Source organism: Littorina saxatilis, linkage group LG5 (genome assembly GCF_037325665.1).
Source record: "Littorina saxatilis isolate snail1 linkage group LG5, US_GU_Lsax_2.0, whole genome shotgun sequence".
NCBI classification, from domain to species: domain Eukaryota; kingdom Metazoa; phylum Mollusca; class Gastropoda; order Littorinimorpha; family Littorinidae; genus Littorina; species Littorina saxatilis.
Window position 1 is genome coordinate 21953433 of NC_090249.1, and position 19549 is coordinate 21972981.

At 44.0% G+C, this 19549-nt stretch overlaps 1 protein-coding gene across 2 annotated transcripts in view; it reads left to right on the forward strand.

The window, feature by feature from the left end:
- The first annotated feature begins 554 nt into the window (after nucleotides 1-554).
- Nucleotides 555-19549, forward strand: part of LOC138966565 (sushi, von Willebrand factor type A, EGF and pentraxin domain-containing protein 1-like) — a 52432-nt gene continuing 33437 nt past the window's right edge. Inside the window, exons 1-16 of one of the 2 annotated variants that reach the window (XM_070338844.1) lie at nucleotides 555-1171; nucleotides 3224-3402; nucleotides 4091-4378; nucleotides 5736-5991; nucleotides 6460-6639; nucleotides 7117-7278; nucleotides 7898-8077; nucleotides 8580-8759; nucleotides 9264-9461; nucleotides 14419-14667; nucleotides 15258-15494; nucleotides 16437-16628; nucleotides 17018-17142; nucleotides 17461-17533; nucleotides 18112-18222; nucleotides 19111-19335. In XM_070338844.1, the coding sequence (XP_070194945.1) occupies nucleotides 1141-1171; nucleotides 3224-3402; nucleotides 4091-4378; nucleotides 5736-5991; nucleotides 6460-6639; nucleotides 7117-7278; nucleotides 7898-8077; nucleotides 8580-8759; nucleotides 9264-9461; nucleotides 14419-14667; nucleotides 15258-15494; nucleotides 16437-16628; nucleotides 17018-17142; nucleotides 17461-17533; nucleotides 18112-18222; nucleotides 19111-19335 (2866 nt within the window). In that variant the 5' untranslated portion in view covers nucleotides 555-1140. Of the gene's footprint in view, nucleotides 1172-2436; nucleotides 3403-4090; nucleotides 4379-5735; nucleotides 5992-6459; nucleotides 6640-7116; nucleotides 7279-7897; nucleotides 8078-8579; nucleotides 8760-9263; nucleotides 9462-14418; nucleotides 14668-15257; nucleotides 15495-16436; nucleotides 16629-17017; nucleotides 17143-17460; nucleotides 17534-18111; nucleotides 18223-19110; nucleotides 19336-19549 lie in introns of those variants that run through there. The other variant, XM_070338843.1, reaches the window with a different exon arrangement.

Sequence of the window (19549 nt, forward strand, 5' to 3'; positions counted from 1 at the left end):
TGTAGCCGGCAGAGTTGCACCCATGAATGTATCTCGCGTGTGAGAGAGAGAGAGAGAGGTTCAGCTTATCAAATCTAAACATAGATTTACAGAGAGAGAGAGAGAGAGAGAGAGAGAGAGAGAGAGAGAGAGAGAGAGAGAGAAAAGCTGTCCCGACGTTGTTACACAGTTTTGAGAAGACACCTCTAGCTCAAGCTGATGAATGCATTGTCACCACAGTTTTTCAGTTTCAATACAACTGAGCACACCTGGGATGTCCGCAATCAGTTTCACTTCTGCAAGTAACCGTAACCATGCCCACCAAAATCATGTTCCCTCAGCAAGCGCCTGTATGGACCAACTCGGCTTCCCACCTCCTCAAGAAACATTTTACTTACGTGGGTAAGTCTGCGAGCAGGAAAAGTCATTATAGCGCGGGATGACACTTCCTCCACAAACGCTACGCGCTTTTCTCGGAACAGAAATCGTGTTTTGCACGTGCTGCACAGCTCTGTCGCGCGTAGAGAAACTCGAGACCTGCGTACACTAAGTGAAGGAATGGAGTTATCACCCGTCGATCAGACGGCGGACTTGCACCGCTAATTGGGAAGATGTCCACGTCGCGTCGGGTTTCTGATCTTCTCTGATTGTTTCTCATCTTCTCCGTCTTGTTCCTTCTGCGCGTGCAATTTTCAGAGAAGACTCTCAAACCTCTCTCATCTCTCTCTCACAGTGCCAGTACGGTCTGTCACTGAATTTCTTCGTCTGTGTGTGGCACTGTTCAGTCGCAAACCGTTCTGAATGGAGAAAAGTTTTGTTGTTAGTTCACACTAGGATTTGTCAGTTTCTCCTATCCGTTTCTTTGTGTGGCACTGTTTAGCCACAGACTTCTGCAAGTTACGGAAACTGACAACCATCTGGCATTCTTGTTGCAGTCAATCATAGTTGGTCTGTCAGTTTCACTGTGTGTGTGGCACTTTAGTCACAAACGGATTTTAGAACGGAGAAACTTTACGGCAACTGACAATGGACTGGCAGTCTTGTTCTACATAGTCACAGTAGAGTCTGTCAGTTTCTTAATCCGTTTGTGTGTTTGGCACAAACGAACTTCTAAAAGAAGAAAAGTTAAGGCTAGAAACGTACAACTATCTGGCATTCTTGATGTTGCGCGCTCAACGTGGAGCTTGTTGCAGTTAAGTATTTCTTGTGTTTACCACTACCCCCCACGGGTTAGGGGGAAGAATTTACCCGATGCTCCCCAGCATGTCGTAACTGAGAGGCGACTAACGGATTCTGTTTCTCCTTTTACCCTTGTTAAGTGTTTCTTGTATAGAATATAGTCAATTTTTGTAAAGATTTTAGTCAAGCAGTATGTAAGAATAGTTAAGTCCTTTGTACTGGAAACTTGCATTCTCCCAGTAAGGTAATATATTGTACTACGTTGCAAGCCCCTGGAGCAAATTTTTATTAGTGCTTTTGTGAACAAGAAACAATTGACAAGTGGCTCTATCCCATCTCCCCCCTTTCCCCGTCGCGATATAACCTTCGTGGTTGAAAACGACGTTAAACACCAAACTGATAAAGAAAGAAAAGTGTTTACCACTGATAAGTCTATTTTTCACAGCAGAGGCTGAGGTTTATCCTTGTCTCCATCTGCGGTGTGAGTGTGTGTATGTCAGCATTTTGCTGTAGTAAACAAAACGAAAGTTAGCGGCAACACTGTGCCTTACCAGACTGGCGGCACGTTCGTTACTGTGCACAGGCTCATTTCTGGTGATTGTTGTGTGTACATGACATTGGCAAGAAAACTACTGCAGAAAACAAAGTAAGAACAAGGAAACAACAAACTGATCAACACTAGTATCCGCTGCAGGAGAGATCTGGGAAATAAAAACAAAATCAAAGTCAGTCCAGCGACATCGTCTAGTAGTTGTTCAAATGTGTTACTTCGTTAGGCCAGAAAGTTTAGTGTAAAACATGCTCATTTTTCAGCCCCAGCCACTGATTAAGTTGGGAACTACACTGCAGTCGGCTTACCTGTCTGGAGCGAGTCTGCAAATTATCAGAAAATATCACTGCTCAGGGGCGGACGAGGGGGGGGGGGGGGGGGGGGGTGCACAGGGTGCAGGTGCACCCCCCCTCCAGCAAAAAATAAAAAATAAAAAAATTTGGAAAGCTGATTCTATGACCATTTCTAAGTTCAAATGGCACCAGATGGCACCATTTTGCTTCTTAGGGCCAACAATTTTTCCGGGGGGGCATGCCCCCGGACCCCCCTAGCAAATTCGGGCGCTTCGCGCCCATCACATTCACTTTCAATTCAAAGTGCACCCCCCCTTACAAAGCAACTGATCCGCCCCTGTGCGGACTCTTTGCATCATCATTTGGAATACCGGCTTACTGCTGAGCCGCCCCTGACCCGGCCAAAGTTTCAGCTGAGAGTAAAGGGCAGATCCGGGGAAAGAAAACGTACGAGGAAATACATTGTGATTAGTCTTGTCTTCTCACAGTGATTCAGCGACAGTCCGAGGGTGGTAGCCTACTGACAGATTTAAGCGTTCTCAAACCGCTTCACTGGAACATCATGTAGAAAGTCCCCTGTCAAGTCAAAGGTTGTGCGGTTATTTAGCCATTCATTTGTCATCCTTTTACTGCGTGTGTGTGTGAAACAGCTCACTTGACTTCTCTAAGTGTGACAGTGATTGTTTTCATCGTGTCATTCGGAACATATAGGCTACTCATTTGCTTTTAAAACTGAGTATACAGCAAGATAGCGTAGAGGTTATTAAGTACTGACTCAGTGATTGTTTGAAACAGGAAGTCAAGTTGCTCAAAGATAAACTGAAGAGGCTACTTTTGGAACCAGCCGGTGGTACTTTGTCGCTTGTCCTTTAATTCAGTCTCAATTTGAGCATTTTTTACTTCAATTATCTGAGAAGAAAACGAGTATCCACTTTAAGATTTGCGTAAGGTCGTTCGGATTTGTCAAGATTTGCCACGGCTTGCTAAGCATTACATCTGCGATCAAAATAAGTCAAATACGGCAACGGACAGTCTCACAATCATGGCCAGAGGACCGGTGTAGACACAAGCACCCCGTTACAAAAGCTGACCACTCTTGGTCAAGCTACATTGATTATCTACGATCTCTTAAAATCAACTTCGTCGAGTCACCGTTGCCAAGCCACGATGATTCACACAAATCACCAGAGTTTTCAACACCATCTAACTTTCTGCTCCATAGCAAAATTCCTCGTGACTTTGCTGGCACTGGTTGCCCCTAGCAACGGATTCAGACTGTACGATGAGTATTACAACTCGTTGTTTCGCCCGGTGGAGAGGTCGTATAAAGCCAAAGTGGAGACCCAAGGCGCAATATTGAAACGTCATGTGCAGCAGTTGAGGTCGACAGAAAACAAACAGGTCTGTATCACTGTGTCATAATTGTCGTCTGTCTCTGTCCGTTTTATTTCCGTTCAGTTTTGTGTGGTCAGTTTTTGATTCTTTGTGATTCTTTCATGTTCATGATAACCACCAAATCAGTCTGTACGTGGGTATGTCTGTCTCTCTGTCTGTCTGCAGGCTGTTTGTGTGTCTAACTCTTTCTGTGTGTCTAATAGTGTGTTCCTGTCTTTCCGTCTTCATTTGTATCAAGTCTGCTTGTCCCTCTGTCTTTTTTCTTCAAGTCTGCATCTGCCTGCCTGCCTGTCTGTCAGCCTGTCTATGTCATCTTGTAGCTGACAGCCAGCCAGCCAACCAGCCAGACAAATTTCATTTGACTCAATAAACCCTTTCACACATAGGTGGACCTAGTCTTTCAGCATGAAACGTAGACAGACAGACAGACAGAAAGACCGACCGACCGACCGACCGACCGACCGACCGACAGGAAGACAGACAGACCGACCGACCGATAGACAGAAAGACAGGCAGGCAGGCAGGCAGGCAGGCAGATAGACAGACAGACAGACAGGCAGACAGAGAGACAGGCAGACAGACATACAGACAGGCAGGCAGGCAGGCAGGCAGACAGGCAGACAGACAGACAGACAGACAGACAGTGCTTTACGTATCTCTCCTATGATCTCTCAACCCATCTTATCCCCCACAGGTGGACCTGGTCTTTCTGGTGGACTCTTCAGCTAGTGTGGGGGGCGTGGACTTCCGCGAGGAGATCAAGTTCGTGCGCAAGCTCCTTGCGGACTTCACCGTGGACATAAACACGACGCGCGTGGCGGTCATCACCTTCTCGTCCAGGGAGAAGGTGGTCAGACAGGTGGACCATCTCTCGCGACCCTACGCTGGCAACCACAAGTGTTCTCTGTTGACCGAGGAGGTTCCCAAGATTAAGTACGTCGGAGGCGGCACGTACACGTTGGGAGCTTTCCTCGAGGCTCAGGTAAAGTTTCGTTGTTGGTTTTGGTAGTCGCAGTTTTTGTTGCTGTTGTTGGTATTATTGGCAGTCATGTTGCTGTTGATTTTGTTGTTTTCGTTTTTTTTTTTTCTTTTTACATTTAGTCAAGTTCGCGTGCCTACCGGTGCGTGCGTGTATGTGTACTGATGTGTATGTGTATGTGTGTATGTGTATGGGGTGGAAGGGGGACAAACGGACATACTAACACTTGATGTGAGAAAAGCCAACGAGTTTAAACGGGGATTCAGTCTACATGATTAAAGTAAATTTAAATATTCTATTGCTAGATTTTTCGTATGCTTTTAGAAAAAAGAGTTAAAAAAAAAGTGATTGCCTACCTTCCTACCCTATTTTGTTTGGCTATGTTACCTTAACCACACCTATTTTTTTTGGCCTTATGCTAATTATGCCTCTTTGTCTCAGACAGTTTTATGTATTCAGGAGTGTCGCTTGAAGAGGAGGAACGGGGCCAATATAAGCGGGTTCTAAATAAAACTGTCGGTTTCAGATTGTTTTTCAGGAATGTCTCGGATATCGTGATAAAGAGTGAGTCCTGTTTTTTTAGGAATGTCGCTGATATCTTGATAAGAAGTGCGTCTTGTTTTTCAGGAATATCGCGGATGTCTTGTTAAGAAGTGAGTCTTGTTTTTCAGAAATGTCGCGGATACCTTGATAAGGAGTGGAGTAACGGGACCAATAATGTTCCCGGTTTAAATCTTATTCAGTTAGGGATGGAATCTACCCCTGAGTACAAAAAGTAGAATTAAAATAATTGACTGACCCAATTGACCCGTCCAAAGGAAAAAGATCGACAGAATCTATAAAGCAATGATGGGAATCGGAAATGGGCGCATGGCGTGCATGTTTCATTACTTGTACACTTCTAACTTCATGTTTGTTTGTGTTTTATACTTGAAATTTACTTTTACTTTTAAAAGTGAGTGTAAACTTGTCCCCCCTCCCCAATTTAGATGTAAAGTAACTGTGTTGTGCGTTCTTTTCAGTTCCCCTTTTATTCTTCTTCAGGTCTGATCATTAGTGATTGTTGGTTTTTAAAAAAAAAATTTTTTTACATATCCACAGTAGAATGATTTGACTATTATCTTCGGTATTGATTTTGAGAAAAGTCTGACACCCCATTGTCAAGCTTTAGTCGTTATCTTAGAAATTAGCAGGTTAAGCACTATTCAGTTTGTTATTCATGGCACTCTGGTCTCGAACTTTATGGAAGAATTCACTTAAAAAATCACTTTTACAACTGGTAGACTCCAGTCTTAAAATGATTCTACTCAACGCACTTTTGCACATCCTGAAACGATTTCTTCTCTGATGTGTTTTGCAGAAAGTACTACGATCAGCCAGAGCAGACGCACAGAAAGCAGTCTTTCTGATCACGGACGGATTTTCCAATGGCGGAGATCCGAGACCGGAAGCGCGTAGGTTGCGCCAGCAGGGAGTCAAGATCTTCACGTTCGGCATCCGCAACGGAAACGTGAGGGAATTGTGGGAAATGGCGTCAGATCCTCGCAATGAGACGTGCTACGTACTGGACAGTTTTGAAGAGTTTGAGGCTTTAGCTCGTCGTGCTCTGCATTCAGGTGAGTGTTTAATTAAGATACCTCGCAAGTTGATTTCCTTAGATACCGGTTCAGGGTCTCTGAGTCTTTGAAAAAAGTTGCCTGACGTCGAGCTTACGTTAGGCACTCTGAGTGATGTATTGTGGAATCCCCATTTTGAGACCCTTCAAATAAAGAACTCCCTCCTCTTGTGTTTTCTCAGAATTCACCACAGGGCATCACTCATCGTCATAAAAAATCTAGGGCTCCGTGTGGAGAGACATATGATTAGCGTTGTCATGAAGATATATAAATACCTGTGAACTTTATGCCCTGCAGGCGTTTTGTTTGTTGTTGCTATTTTAAGGGTTAAGAGTAATGTATTCATATATACATTGCTGCTAAGGGGTTTGTGATAATGTTACATCGTTATCATTATTAAGACATTTCTTGTTCTGTAGTTGTATCTTTGGTTATGATCGATCATCTGCACTCTTTTTCTTCTTCTAGATCTTCACTCCGGATCATACATAAGTCAGCCTGCAAAGAAGTGCAGTCCACTGTGTATAAATGGTGGTTTCTGTTGCCATGCCAACGCAACGTGCACGTGCGGTACTCATACGGGAAACTACGAGTGTCTCTGCAAACCCGGTTTCTATGGAAACGGTCTTGGCAAAGATGGATGCAGGCGTACGTTTTATTTTGTCTTTTGACATTGTAGTTAATTTTAGTATTTGTGAAACAGGCGAAACTCAGATTCACCGACCTACGCATGTAAGGCAAAGACGAGCATGGATTTTTTTGAATTTGTCAGTGATTATTTTGTTCCAGAGTGAGAGAGTGTGAACCTAATCATTGCTTACTTTCATTGAAGACATTGGTATATATTGTGTTTTATGAAGACTGTAAGTGCCATAGTATAACTATACTTGCATTCATAAGTATATTGGGCTGCACAAAAGAAGAAAAGGGCTCCAGCATGCTGTAAACCTTTTTGTGTGTGAAGTGGCTTGAATAATCCTTTTTTTGTTGTTGAAACTTTGACTGAGTGTACAGTATTTCATGAAGAATCTGATCAGCCATTGTGGCAACTATCTTGAAAATCAGCAGTTCGAATCACTCTTAGACCTCTTTGAGTTACTTCCCTTGGGGCCTGTCTTTCCACAGCTTGTCCATCCGGGACATACAAGAACCACACTGGATCAGGTGACGTCGCGACGTGCACTGTTTGCCCGGATGAGAACCAGGAGACGTTGCCAGGGGCAACCCTTGTGCACGAATGTAAATGCAAACGAGGCTTCAGAAACTTTAACTCCACGGAATGCACAGGTAACTGTTTTGTTCTGTGGGCTTGTCGTTCGACCATTTGTTTCATTGAAGGACTCAAGAGATGTTGTGTCACAGGGTATGCATGGTCACAGTAGAAAGTCATCCGCTTGACGAATTACATTTTGTTGCATCAGAGAACACTCATGTCTAGCTAACATAGTGAATACAGTCAGAAACCTAACCCCTTCAAATGCCGGCAAAACGTTCTTGGTTGGCACTTCTTACAAACGAAGGACATGTGTGATGTGTAGCCTACATATATACGTATACATGTATTTGCAAATACCCATATCCCATAATACCAACGCCGTGACTCTCTTTGTTTTAACATTTACAGGGAAGTAGCATTCTCCCCTATCCTCTTTTATTTCCTCTGCCTGGCTGCTGATCTGTAAGGCTGTCTGAAGTCTTTTGAACACGCCTTTTGTAACCAGTTGTGAACATCGTGTGAAATACGAGTAGCAAAAGTAGCACACATGGTAAACACTTTGAAGCTACGTACGCTTTTCCAGTAGAACTATATAGTTCGTGTCACAGTGTTCACAACTGGTTACAAAAAGTGTGCTCAAAGTGGAACACTTGAGTTTACTGTGCATCATCTATCCCTTTCTATCTTCAGTGTTCCGTTGTCCTGACCTGAAGGAACCAGAGAACGGTTACTTCGTCAACAACCAGTGCAACAACGTGTTCAACGCGGCCTGTGGTCTGCGCTGTCGCCCTGGTTACGAGCTGAGGGGGTCTGGCTTGAGGATCTGTCAAGAGGATGGGTCCTGGTCCGGGCAGGACACCTTGTGTGTCTGTGAGTGTGGGAAACATGCAGTTGTAAGACTGAGAGGGACAGGGCGTGGGGCCGGGGAGAGAGAGAGAGAGAGAGAGAGAGAGAGAGAGAGAGAGAGAGAGAGAGAGAGAGAGAGAGAGAGAGAGAGAGACGGAGGTGGGACAGTGAGAGAAAGAGAGAGGATAAGAGAGAAATAGAGAGATCAAGTTGTGTGTGTGCGTGTATGTGTGTGTGTGTGTGTGTGTGTGTGTGTGTGTGTGTGTGTGTGTGTGAGAGAGAGAGAGAGAGAGAGAGAGAAAGAAAGAAAGAAAGAAAGAAAGAAAGAAAGAAAGAAAGAGTGAGAGAGAGAGAGAAAGTGAGAGAGAGAGAGAGAGAGAGAGAGAGAGAGAGAGAGAGAGAGAGAGAGAGAGAATTAATGCAATGAGACTCAATGAAGATCATAGTAAAATACTGAAACCAGCAGGCGTTTAAAGACTGTTAAGGAAACAGACAGATAGAGTTGCATTATCCACTGTGCTTCCAGTGAGGACGTGTCCCGCTCTCCCCTCTCCCAAGAACGGTCACATGGTGTGCACGACAGACGACTTCCGCTTCCCGACAGTCTGCCGTTTCACGTGCCAGGCCGGATACCAGTTGCTGGGTTCCCGAAAGCGCTCCTGTTTGGCCATCGCCTTTTGGACTGGCATTGCTGCCAGGTGTAGAGGTAAGTGATAACACGCAGTACCAGTCTCACTCTAGTACCGGTCAGTCTTGCACCACCATGCTCTCTCTGGCATTGGTAAAGCATTATCAAGTGCTACCAGTAGTACCAGATTGTGAGATAGGTGGTTGGTTCCAGAACGATGATGCGAGAATGAAAGTGGTAGTACCTGACCGATGCCTGAGTGCAAAGGGGAGGTGTCAGAGTGAGAGTGGTGGTACCAGAACTGACGATGCCAGAGTGAGAATTGTTGCGCAAGGGTACAAGTCAAGTTGAGGCGTCCGACCGTTGCCGGTGGTGAAGAGAGACAGGGAAACAAAATAGCATTGGTTATCAGTTTGATGTTACTGATGTTCTGCGTTTGCAGAAGACATTGAAACAAGAATTAAAGGCACTTTTCATATTAATTTTTGTCCAGGAATTTTTCTATGATCAAATTTCAGTAAACACAACCTGTTGTTTCTGTCTCATTAACCAAGTTTTTGTGTGTGTTGCTGGTCATTGCAGAAATCACCTGCCCGCCGCTGCCTGAGATTCGCGACGGGTCCATCCAGCCTACACTATGTACAGACGGGGATGTGCCCTTTGGGACGACGTGCCAGTTATCGTGTCTACGAGGTTACAAGCTACGCGGTCCCTCTGCTAAACAGTGCACACCTGACGGTACCTGGTCTGCCGTGTCCCGGGAACCCAACCAGTGTATTGGTATGTCTGCACTTTTAATGCAAGCTTTTTGATTGTTTGTTTGATTCTCAGTCATTTGTAGGTTCTAAAAAAAAAAAGACACCTGGTCTGCTGTGTCCCGGGAAACCGGGCCAATCAGTTTATTCGTATGTGTGCATATTTAATGCAAGCTTGATGTTTGATTCTCATGTGTATAGGTTCTAAAAAAACAACAACATGTAGAGTAGGTGTGCATGTCATGTCATATTTGAAAAGACGTCACGTCGTAGCTTGACTCAATGTTAGTCAGGTCGTCATTTCCCGATTTTGACCTTAACCCCTCAAAAAATACCTCGGAGAATGTTTTGACTGTTTTGAACTCTGTGATGTCTGTAGATTACAGATCCGACGGATGACACTCTGTCATCCTTGGGCATTTTGATGTATTCAAGATGGCGGACAAGATGGATTCCAGACTGCAAAATAGTCGAAACTGCATGCTATAAACTAGCAGAACTGTATTTATTTATGTTTTCCGGGAGATAAAACGGGAGTTAATATGCATAACAACAGTTACATGATATGCAGACACTATAACCCGAATGGCTGGTCTGTTGAGGGACCGTTAAAACTGGTTAACGGAGCAGGATGATATAGTTAGTTTTAGCAATATATTTTTTCAGTTACAGCTAATGGTTTAAGCTTATATGTGTTGTGGGCTTTGATTACTGTTGCACTTTGCTTGACCTTCATCGCATTTCAAGGTCATATGAATGTTAAATGTTCATTCAAATGATAAAGGATTATACTATTTTTGAAGATAAAATGACGAAATGTCTTCTTAAAACTTGCCATGAATAAAAACGTTCACCAACACTGAAGGTCACACGTTTTCAAGGTCAAACAATTTCAAGGTCATATATTTTAATGTCTGCAAAACCATCACTTAGCACGTGCATCACTACAAAGATCACTGTCAAGAAGACGAAGCTGAGATTGTATGGCAATGTAACAAGAACAGGCGGGCTCTCCAAGACCATCTTACAGGGTATGGTGCGCGGAAAGAGAAGATAGAGAAGACAAATGAACAGAGGGACAGATATCATTACAGAGTGGATTGGGAAATGTTTTGCAACTTCCCAAAAATTGCTCACAGCCGCCAGAGGTGGAGACAGCTTATGAAGCGCTCGTCGTTGAAGTGACCCTACCATCCTGGTGGGTTCCAGAATCAATGAGTGACTTGGTCGGTGAGCAAGCAGATAACAACTTAATCCTGGAAAAGTGGCTGTAATACCCAGAATAACTTAAAGTTATCTTGTGCTCTTTTTAAAAAAAGATCTAGTCAGGTGAGGAATGTATACATCAGACGAAAGGCCTTGTAAGGTGTCACAGCGCCAAGCGATTGACACCATATACACAGTGTTGTGTCAGTTAGTGACGCCCCGAGGAGGTGTATTAGGCGTCATGTCAAGAGGCTAAACCTGATGTACCATGTCTCATATACAAAAGACCTCTATCTCATAACGTAAAGGTCATGGCGACGAACCAGGGATACTGGTTAGTATGCACTTTACCTCGCCGATGACCACACAGGATGATGTGTAGTTTACCACTCCAGATGACCAGGCGGGATGACCACGCTGGTTTACCACACAAGATGACATGGTCATGCAGTGAGTTTCCAGTTTGAGGGCAGCCACCATCGATCCTTTTTATATTTAGTCAAGTTTTGACTAAATATTTTAACATCGAGGGGGAATCGAAACGAGGATCGTGGTGTATGTGCGTGTGTGCGTGTGTGTGTGGGTGTGTGTGTGTGTGTGTGTGTGTGTGTGTGTGTGTGTAGAGCGATTCAGACTAAACTACTGGACCGATCTTTATGAAATTTGACATGAGAGTTCCTGGGTATGAAATCCCCGAACGTTTTTTTCATTTTTTTGATAAATGTCTTTGATGACGTCATATCCGGCTTTTCGTGAAAGTTGAGGCGGCACTGTCACGCCCTCATTTTTCAACCAAATTGGTTCAAATTTTGGTCAAGTAATCTTCGACGAAGCCCGGACTTCGGTATTGCATTTCAGCGTGGTGGCTTAAAAATTAATTAATGACTTTGGTCATTAAAAATCGGAAAATTGTAAAATAAAAATTTATAAAACGATCCACATTTACGTTTATCTTATTCTCCATCATTTGCTGATTCCAAAAACATATAAATATGTTATATTCGGATTAAAAACAAGCTCTGAAAATTAAATATATAAAAATTATTATCAAAATTAAATTGTCCAAATCAATTTAAAAACACTTTCATCGTATTCCTTGTCGGTTCCTGATTCCAAAAACATATAGATATGATATGTTTTGGATTAAAAACACGCTCAGAAAGTTAAAACAAAGAGAGGTACAGAAAAGCTATCCTTCTTAGCGCAACTCGCTCTTCTTGTCAATTTCACTGCCTTTGCCATGAGCGGTGGCCTGACGATGCTACGAGTAAAATGGCATTGCGTTCAGTTTCATTCTGTGAGTTCGACAGCTACTTGACTAAATATTGTATTTTCGCCTTACGCGACTTGTTTTCAATTGCCGAAATGGTAGCGGATGACTATGTCTGATGACCAATAAATGACCACGCCCGATGATTACGCAGGATGTCATGTAGATTACCAGTACGGGTGACCGGTGAGAATTGCCAGTGCGGATGACCAGTGTGGATGACCTGTGCAGATGACCATGAAGGATGACCATTGTAGATGACCAGTGCGGATTACCGGTGCGGATGTCCAGTGCAGATGATTATGAAACATGACCAGTGCGGATGACGAGTGCGGATGATTAGTGCGGATGACCAGTGCAGATTATCATGGACGATGACTAGTGCAGATGACCAGTACAGATGATCATGAAGGATGACCTGTGCGGATGACCAGTGCAGATGATCATGAAGGATGAATAGTGCGGATGACCGATGCGGATGATCACAAAAGGATGACCAGTGCGGATGACCGCAAATGATGACCAGTGTGGATGACCGATCCAGATGACCAGTGCTGGTGACCGGTGAAGGTGACTGTTGCACATACCCAGTGCGGATGACTACGATGGATGACCAGTGCGGATTTGTGCAATTTCCAAGGAGTAGACATCGACATAAGATGGCACACGCACATTGACCGACTGCGCAACCACAGCATGCTGTTGCACATGGTAAATTTCTCCACAGCCACACTTCAAAATTAGCATGACTTCAGTTGGTGTATGTTCTACTCCAGGCGGTTTTCTGCCCATCCTACAACCACCCAGAGTCAACCGGATCAAGATTTGGAAGATCCCCGTAGAATTGCAATACAGCCCTTTTCAGATGGACGTTCAGCAATGGGCTGATGTGGGCGGTAGTTTTTGATTTATATGGACTGGTACTTGGAGGTTCTAGCTAGCCAGTTTTCATATCTCTCACGTGATATGTTGTTTGAGATTTTGCACCTGTAGCACTCGCTTACAAACTGCGACATTTGCTGAAAGACTTCACCGATTTTCACGCATGGATCTTCTGCAGAGAAATTAAGCACTCCTACGAACACACTGGTTAATGAACAGCTGTCACCAGATGGCATACGCTTCCATCTAAAATAGCTCTATCGTCTGGTAAACAATCAAATCGGAGAAAACTAGTCTCTCACGATGTTCTTTGATCATCGCCCGCCATTTTGTAAGATCAATTGACAAGTTTTATCTTCGACAGTGAAACCTGTGCTTTGGAACACCATACGCACTAATCACAAGTCCACGAATAACACAGGTTTCACATCTTCTCAGCCTGGATGTAATTCCATACACACTCATGTGCAAATTGTTTCCATTTAGCAGAATGAAACACGTCAAATGACTTTGGTTTTTGAGTCACTTGAGAAAAAGTGACTCTATGTAATCGGTCAGTGTTAGTCTGTCCGGCCGGCCGTCCGGCCGGCCGTCCGTAGACACCACCTTAACGTTGGACTTTTCTCGGAAACTATCAAAGCGATCGGGCTCATATTTTGTTTAGTCGTGACCTCCAATGACCTCTACACTTTAACGATGGTTTCGTTGACCTTTGACCTTTTTCAAGGTCACAGGTCAGCGTCAAAGGAAAAATTAGACATTTTATATCTTTGACAAAGTTCATCGGATGTGATTGAAACTTTGTAGGATTATTCTTTACATCAAAGTATTTACATCTGTAGCCTTTTACGAACGTTATCAGAAAAACAAGGGAGATAACTAGCCTTTTCTGTTCGGCAACACACAACTTAACGTTGGGCTTTTCTCGGAAACTATAAAAGTGACCGGGCTCAAATTTTATGTGAACGTGACTCATTGTGTTGTGAATAGCAATTTCTTCCTGTCCATCTGATGCCTCATATAATATTCAGAACTGCGAAAGTGACTCGATCGAGCGTTTGCTCTTCTTGTTGTCTTGGAAGAGGAGCTCAAGTACGGACACGGACAACACTACAGGCCATACTGTACGTGTCGTCATATTACTCATTACGTTTTCCCGACGTCATGAAGTTATGACGCCATTCTAGCCCTTTTTTCTATGGAATGCCTTTTGTGTCTAAACAAAAAAATCAACATTTGCTAATTTTCCTATAATTAATTTTGTTTCAATTTGCCCAAGGATTTAAAGATGTCATCCTGCGGATTTGTAAACTTCAGGAGTTAAACTACCCAAAACCATTAAAACATTTTCCGAGGTATTTTTCAAGGGGTTATTGTCCTGCCGTAAGGACTATGTTTGCAAATAAAAGCAGCTGTACCACAACCTAAAACCCGTGACTAGAGTTATTTCCGCAATTCGACTATTCTGCAGTAGACTCCTGTAAGTTACAAACCAGAAATCTTTCTTTATTCTTTATTTGGTGTTTAACGTCGTTTTCAACCGTTCAAGGTTATATCGCGACGGAAACCAGAAATGAAGCAATGTCTATAGTGCAAAATGGTTTCTTATTTGTTCTCATTTCAGACAAAACTCCTCCATACATTCAGTGTCCGGACAACATTGAAATTTCAGCCAATCCGGATAACGAAACAACGGAGGTGACGTGGGCGGTTCCTGTGGCAGTAGACAACTCTGGTTTCATACCAGTACTTACCTCTGATCCAGCAGTAGTTCCCCCTGCACACTTCCCTCTTGGTCTCACTGTGGTAACATATCGCGCAGAGGATTTGTCGGAGAATGTTGCCAGGTGCAAGTTTTTCGTTCTCATTACTGGTGAGTTATATTGTAGCCGTTTGTATGCTCGCGTGTGTGTGTGTGTGTGTGTGTGTGTGTGTGTGTGTGTGTGTGTGTGTGTGTGTGTGTGTGTGTGTGTTTTGTGTGTGTGTGTGTCTGTATGTCTGTGTCCGCGCATGCGCTAACGTCAGCTAATCAGTCTTTAGACTTTACCGTAAAGCACCAAGGTAAGTAGTCGACTTTGTATCATAACTGATATTGATGACACCATCATTCAAAAACTCCACGTGGACCTTAATTGTAGTACTATCAACTGTGCCACCACCCAGCCTCTCGGCCTCACTGTTATCTCTCAGACCTCTTCCCACGGTCTGGTATCATCAGTTAAAATAAGAGTAGATTGTGCACCCTAAACTTCTTCCAGCACAGCATCCTTATGCTAATGGGTTTCACTCTGTGCTCAGCTCTGTTACTGTATGCTGCTTATATCTTATGCTCTATACTTTAATGAATAAACTTAGTGATAGACATTCGTCTGATGTTATACTGATGTGGCTGAGAGTGTGACCCTACGATAGCCTCCGAATACAAACCCATAACACCATACTATTAAATTAATTGACTTCCAGACGACACGCCCCCTCGTGTTGACAAGTGCTTCTCCCCGGAGCCCGTGGTATCGACTGGTTCCCATGGCAACGTGACGTGGGAGGAACCCATCTTCAGCGACAACTCAGGGGTGGGGTTGGAGGTGATGTCGAGCCACAGTCTAGGCGAGTTCCCCCAGGGCCTCACCCAGGTCACCTACACCGCCTTCGACAACAGCGGCAATAACAACACCTGCACCATTGACGTTGAGGTGTCGCGTAAGTTGACAGACATGGTTGTTCTTGCCACTCATCTAGTCGTCAGGAGATGGTGAAAACCTTGTAGACTTTGTTTGCTTTGTTACTAGCGTTAAAAGGTCAATGATTATGTTGGTGCAAACAGGTACACACTAACATTTTCTCACATCTGATTTTGTAAATGTTTGAGCAACTTCAGTGCAAGATCGAACTTGTTTATAAATATTTTGGAACCTCGAGGGTGATCACCCTTACTGGCATGACCAACATGTAAATTCTTGTGTGATTATCCGTTCTCAACTCCCAAAATGAACCGAGGACATGAAGTGAACTGCTATAACATCACGGTTTGGGGGGAAAACAAAACACCAAGGAAACAGGTTGAGTGTACTTCATTTAAAATTCAATATGAGAGCTTGTTATCACAAAAACGACCTACGGTCCGGTTGGCGCACTCGCACTTCCTGTCCAACTCAAGTTGGTCGTCTGATAGAAATCATTGGGCGCTATCCAGTTTTTACTCACGCAGCAGCAAGTGTACCACAAGACAAATTCAAGACAGCAGTCCTCCATAAACAAACAGAACAGTTTGCATTTACAGAATAAAACCATGCATGAACGATCATGTTTTTTGGGCTGGCCTCGGCCAAACGCGCGTATTGTACTCCTCTCAAAAAACACTCGCACAAGTGCTTCAGACCAAAATAAAGCGTTTCTACTGTACATCGTGTCTTCGAAATTGCAAAACGCGGTGCCCACTTTCGTCCGCATAGTTCACAGTGCTCGTATTGAATAACACTTTGGCTTCCAATGAGAAGCAGACGACATAAAGCAGATGTGGACCAGTTGTTTTCCCTCATTTACCAAATCTACCATGGGATTCATTTTTATCATTAAACTTCTTCCTCTCTATACTTTATAGCCACTAGTTCCGTATACATTACTTAATGATTTGTCATGCAGGTCACCCGTGTCATTATCCGGAGCCACCAGTACACGGGGACCGCACGTGCCACGAGAGCGAGGAGGGCGTGCACTGCGTGTTGACCTGTGACACAGGCTACGCCTTTGTGGTGGACCCTCCCCCTGAGTACTTCTGTGCCTATGACAACGTCTGGACACCCGCTGACAGATTGCCTTTTCCGGACTGCGCTGGTGAGTTCTGGAAAGGCCTCAAGCCTGATACAAAGTTGATTTGTGGAAGCTCGCTGCACGAAGCTGTGGCACTGAATTTTCGGTCAAAAGACTGCGCGAAGTCTTCCGTATCAATTAAGGGTCGAAGGCCTTCACGTACGGACAAAATCTCAAAATTGTTATTCACAATAGTTAGTGAACGTGGCTGCTTTCAGTCTTTCTAGAAACAATAGCAGCTAGGGGCTACATCTTTTCTCTAATGGAACATGTGCGAAGGCGATTGCTTTCTCGATCGTTCCGTTGACACTTCAAATTTGAAAACATATACAACTCACATGCAAAACTTTCTTTCATTTGCAGTTTCTGAGCGCTTTAGATGACTGATTGAATTTGTTACATGTTGTGTGCAGCCCAGCAGATCTCTAACGAGGTCCTGCAGCCAGCCTCCATCACGCTCACCGGTGACCTGTCATGCGCAGAGCACAAGTTCATCAACCGTGTGGAGCAGAACATTGAGGCCAAGGTCAACAACAAGGTCAGACGTTACTTGTCAAAGAATGACCTGTTAGCTGAGACTACCTCTGATAATTTTATGAATTTCAATGATGGTTTCTTTGTTTGTTTGTTTTCTGATTTCCTTTGCTCATCCTCAGTTCATCGTCTGCGACAGATGTCAGTTGTGCAGATTGGTATGCATTAATCAACTTCCAACGCACCCTAGGTCCCAGTAACCGTCGAAAGGATCAGCTTATTATTTTATGGGATGGGCTGAACTGTTTCAAAATGCTCAGCACACCTGCGTGCCTCCAATACTTTTAATTGTATTAATCTCTTGTTTTATGGTGTTTTCCAGTTAAGCAACCTGTGTGAGGACAACGTGATCTGTGACCTGGAGGAACTGCAGACAACCTGCGATGAGCATGACGGTACGTTCCTTTCTTACGGATGCTGACAAAGAGAGATTAGAAGGCGAATGGGTTCACACAAGAGCACTGTAAGGCCGGACGAAATCTGTAACGCTGAGGTTTACGCGGATGTTTTTCAAGCTAGAGCCTTCAAATTTCCCACACTGGTAGGTTTTGATAATCTTCAAAGAGGATACAAGTTTGGTGTAGGCTACCCTCGTCCAATTTCATGGTCACTGCGGGGTCATGTTCGGGGTAAAACGGGTTTAGAGACAGACGGATGCTTGCACCCATAAATGGACAAATACAGCAACATCAAAATAGTATGCACGCTTGAATGTCGAGCAAAATGTGTTCAGCACAAAAGGCAACTGTGCGAAGAAGGCAGATTAATGTTGAAGGATGCCATTAGTGCGTGTACAAGCACATATTGATCTGTACTGGTTGACAGAATACCTAACACAACAAGGAAGATTTTATATCTTTGACATGATGATTAAAACAGCCAAGGAGGTAATATATTATAATTAACAGAGCAAGGGAGGTATTGTATCTTTGACCTGCACTGCTCAAAAAGAAATGCACACTGCTGTTTGCAGACTTCAACACGATCAACGTGGTGGCCACCCACAGACGAAAGCGAGCAGCACGAGCACCTGGCAGAGGGCGACAACAGCGCGCCTCCATCAAGTTTGACTTCACCTTGGAGGGTAAGTGCATCATGACAACTTACAGCAACAGTAACAGACGTTACGGCTACCACCAAGGCCACCCAGCAAGCCCAGGGACTGACTGAGCGAACGACACACAAACTAACCAACCAATTACTTTTGTGCGGATCCTTTTCGGAAATTGAGGTTCCGCTCATTTCAACATGGACACGATTAAATATAATAAATGCACGTACTATCGATGCCTTAATTTTGTGATACAAGACTATTTTTCCGAGACACAGCACACACTGTGATATTTATGCATTCACAAGAGCAAATACAATAATTCTTCAGAAGTGCAAATATGGCATGTGTGACAGGGGAGGCTACCGCTCCTTTCACAGCAGACTCTGCACCCGAGTTGTTGGCCTTTAAGTCAACACCAGTGGGTTGTGGAATTCTGTTTGTGATGGGGTCTGGTGGTTTCCGATTGTCTGTATGTTCATGGAAACCTTCGGGTTTGCATAACAGTTTTTATAGGGCTAAGAAATTAGCCCTAACATTTTCAATCCTGTTTGATTGCACTTCGCCTCCCGAGGTGATCGTAGTGTTTCGGCACTCGGTTACACATGAAAGACACATAACCAACCATCTCAATTCAGTCAATTTCAAACCAGGTAGGTCATATTGATAATTGAATGTAGTCTCAATATCAAAACTTCTCAAACGCCTGCTAAACAAAGGGAAGTAAGCGCTCTAAATGTATTCGACATGTGTAACAGAGTAAGTGAGAGTTATTCCGGACCATTCTCCTGGCACCTGAGAGTTAAATACAATAAATGCACGTATGATCAATACTTTAATATGCCTTAATGTTGTTCATAACAAGCATTGAAATGAACAAGCGACTTTCATCCTGTAGCGTCGTCATTAACTCTTATCCAGGCACAGTTAACAACACAGGCACGTCACAAGAGGCAGCGAAGAGACAGAAGGAGCTGTCCAAATCTATGAAGCGGCTGCTGAATGCTTTCCAGGCTGAGGCCAAGGGAGGGCACTTTGATCTCTACCTGGGCGGCCGCTGGCTGCGGTTCTCGGACATGGACTTTGACGCCAGACGGCAGAGGAACGCTTGTCCGGAGGGCGCCATTCTCATCAACAACACATGTGGTCAGTAGACATTCACTGACAATATACAATTTTCGGAAATAACTCTGTCGGGGTTGTATTGGTTGTGAAAGAGTGAACACCCTTGGCCAATCACTAGCGAGGTGTGTGTCTGAAACACGTGGAAAGGAGCATGTGTGAATTTATTTGTCCGAGATAAAGCAAGGGTATGCACTCTTTCACAACCCATACAAACACGACAGAGTTATGTCCTGAA